Source organism: Miscanthus floridulus, chromosome 19, assembly GCF_019320115.1.
Source record: "Miscanthus floridulus cultivar M001 chromosome 19, ASM1932011v1, whole genome shotgun sequence".
Lineage (NCBI taxonomy): Eukaryota > Viridiplantae > Streptophyta > Magnoliopsida > Poales > Poaceae > Miscanthus > Miscanthus floridulus.
In genome coordinates, this window is record NC_089598.1 from 1,391,975 (window position 1) to 1,395,287 (window position 3,313).

Consider the following 3,313-nt stretch of genomic DNA (forward strand, 5'->3'; position numbering starts at 1 on the left):
TGGCAACAACTTTGTTGAGTCTCATCACATAACGGACCAGAAATCTCAGGGCACATGAAAGAACAGCAGAAGCTCAGGCTGCTCAGGTACCAAAATCAAACTAAAAAACCAAATACTAGCACCATGCATAGCTCATGCACATAATACACGAGTCCTGAAGAGTAGATAATAGTTAGTACTATGGTTCAACAATGAATCACTAATGTTCTAACTAGACATCAGATAATATTTCAGAGTACATAATACATAGTGTTACATAATCCCAATACACTAACAAAGCTAAGACGGTTTGATTATATAGGATCAGCAGGAAATATCCATGTTGGACGCCACTGGCCACCGTTATAATGCGGTACTGGTGCGTTCTGAGACAACAGCGGAGTAATCATCCCATTTCTGATGTTGTACACGCCAGAGTCACGAAGAGGATCTCCGGGGTAATCTGGCCAAGGATAGTCACACATGAAATATATGCAATCCTCTTGAATACCATTGTACTCATCAACAGCAAGAGACTTAGAGCAATGCCGGCCAACAAAAAGTGCATGGCCACCCAACTTATTGACTCGTCTCCATTGACCAGGATTGGTGCTCAAATCTGCCTCAAAGATAGTAAATCCAACAGTGCGATCATGTTCGAAGAAAAGACTTCTGGAAGAGGAACAATCATTGTGAATAAATCGAGTAACCCTCAACAGCCTATCACAACATTCAACTACATATTCCCTTATCGTATACGTCTTTTCTCTGGATAAGGAGTGGGGCAAGTCCCGTAAATGCTCCATTGGGCTGATTATGCGTTCTGTGGATGAGATCTTAGGTTTATTGCCAAGGTCATAACCAATCTCAAACAAAAGAAGCTGTCACGAAAAGCAACTCCATACAGCTTTCCATTGAAGAACACAACATCATGCAGGTACCTGGATGGTTCCATGCTCCCACCTGTGGACATGTCGGTAGCAACTGGTGGCTGGCAAATACAAACTCTACTGCCATTACCATCATCCAAGATCAGCACAGCAACAAGGGATTCTGGTGAGGTGTCTAGGCGTGAGGGAACCACCACCTTATAAAATAGAGGATTACGTCGGGGGTAGTCATTGAACCAGTCTTCACGCCAAACAGTGGCTAGCTTAGGAAGGTCCAGTGTTGCTTTTGAGAAAGGATTCATCAATGAGTACCCTCCATCTATTTGCATTAGGAAGAGCCAGTTGTCAATGGAACCATAGCAGCGCGCATCATCTGGTACAGCCATTCGGATAATTTCACCATCTGGGATGCTCAGAAAGGTCCCATCAAGGAGCGTGAGCCATGGGAGTGGAGGGGGTAGGGACTGCAGTCTAGCATTGGAGCGCCATGGGTGACAGACTGCTCTCAGTCGAACACGATCAGCTAGGGAGGGGAGGCGCCTAAGGACAAGGCCCAGGAGCTCTGGAGGGAGGTCTGACCAAGATAAAGACTCTGCAGCTGCCATCATCAAGTTCTGCAAGCGAATTCATAGGGTTCAGAGTTTAACATAGCAAATGGTTGCAAGTAACACTAAATAATTTAGCAGTACAATCAAAAATATGAAGATGATCAGCAAACCATTATACCAGAAACAAAGTTAACTTGCTGTACACAGCTACTTATGCTTGATCATTGCAGTCTCTAACGGGAGCATCAGTTGCCCAGTTAGCAGGAAACAATCATATCCATTTGTTTGGTAACAAATAAGGTACTGCAACTACACTTAGGTTTGTTTAGAACTCATGGTGCCAAGCTAAACTGCTAAAGTAGAACCCACTATCTTCTCCAACGACAACCAGAATCAAGTAGAAGCAGGACTACAACAAATTGCGAGGAAAATACAATCACATTTGCAACGACCTAATGTTCTCACGATAGCAATGTTGCAAGGTATTCCACTTTTAGATGCAAAAGCCAGATGGCATTTTGTATTTTTTATACCAGGGGCATACCCTCAAGATACAAGAGCATGAATAAAAACAATTGTGAAGTCAAATATATTACTATTCAGGACAAGTCGTGCAATTTCTTCAAGACAATGATTCAGAAACTATAAGTACTTCATATGCAGTTATGCACTAGATCTCAGTACTGGTACTCAACATTAAAAATATTTTTGCATTATTTCCTTAGATATCTTCCGTTGCCAAGTTTAGATAGAACAACTGAAAACCTAGTGTTGGCCCAAAAGGTAGATCCGCCGCTGATTACGGCCCTAAACATGAGAATACGGAGAAAGGATCAACAAGGACTTGCCACTTACTCGAGGTGGCCAAATGGGCGGTCGGAGTCTCGGAGAGGAGAGGTGGTGGAGCCGACTCCGACGCCGGCAGGACTGCGGCCTGGAGTTCTCCGAGGCTGGGAAGGAGGAGGCAGCTACGGATCCACCATTGCAACAGCCTGAGATGGTTGAGGGATGCTGATGGGGTGCTGGAGATACGGTAGCTGGTGGCCAGAAGGAGGAGCAGCCGGAGGAGGGAGTTCGACACGAGCGTTGGGGGAGAAGCAAGGTGCGGTAGTGGACTGCACTGGGGAGGACGGGAGACAAATCCAGAAGGACCTGTTGTCAAAAAAAATAAATCCAGAAGGACCAGATCTGAAAGAGGCTTGTCGTGGACCGTGGTCAAAAAGAGTCAAAGCGTATTAGTTATTAGGTTTAAGTAAATTTCTAAAAAAATAATCAATCTCGAACTAATATTTTTCTATGTTTCAAATTTTATTTTTTCAGCTATACACATGGAAAATTCGGACTTGCTAGCGCCCGGACGGTGCCGCGCTGAGGGAGCAAACAAGCGCATAGCGCGTTGGGCTCGCGAAGGTACGCACCAGCAGTGGGCCCGCGCCGCCCCGAATGTCGTCCGCACCACCAGCCACTTCCCACGCGCATCCCACGTGGAACACCCGATCTACTTTTGAAATATTCAGAAGTTGCAACATACAAAAGAAGACAAATGAAATACTTAAAAAACAAGCGTCTGAAACACTTGCGAAAATGCCTGAAAAATATTTAAAAACCATTGCAAACATATACAACATCTAAATGAAACACACGCAAACATACCTATAAAACATCTGAAAACACTTAAAACATATGCTTGCAACATGTATTTATATGCAACATCCAGATCTACTTTTACAACGTCCAGATAAAACACTTGCAACATTTGTCTAGAATAGATAAAATATTGGGAACATACACTTGAAACATACGTGTATAGCTATTACAACATATGCAACATCTCGATCTACTTTTGCAACATCAATATACAACACTTACGACATACCTCTGAAACATCTAAAACAC

The 3,313-nt window shown here is 43.6% G+C and overlaps 1 protein-coding gene across 1 annotated transcript; it reads right to left on the reverse strand.

Moving 5' to 3' along the window:
* Nucleotides 1–650: 650 nt before the first annotated feature.
* Nucleotides 651–2,518, reverse strand: LOC136529711 (uncharacterized). The gene is made up of 2 exons (XM_066522784.1): nucleotides 2,273–2,518; nucleotides 651–1,483 (listed from the first exon to the last, which is right to left on the reverse strand). Exon 2 carries the CDS (start codon nucleotides 1,475–1,477, stop codon nucleotides 794–796), a length of 684 nt encoding a protein of 227 aa, XP_066378881.1. The 5' UTR covers nucleotides 1,478–1,483; nucleotides 2,273–2,518; the 3' UTR covers nucleotides 651–793.
* Between the last annotated feature and the right edge of the window lie 795 nt (nucleotides 2,519–3,313).

Coding starts and splice junctions, on each gene's coding strand:
- LOC136529711 (XM_066522784.1), bottom strand. CDS start 1,477: ATGATGGCAGCTGCAGAGTCTTTATCTTGGTCAGACCTCCCTCCAGAG.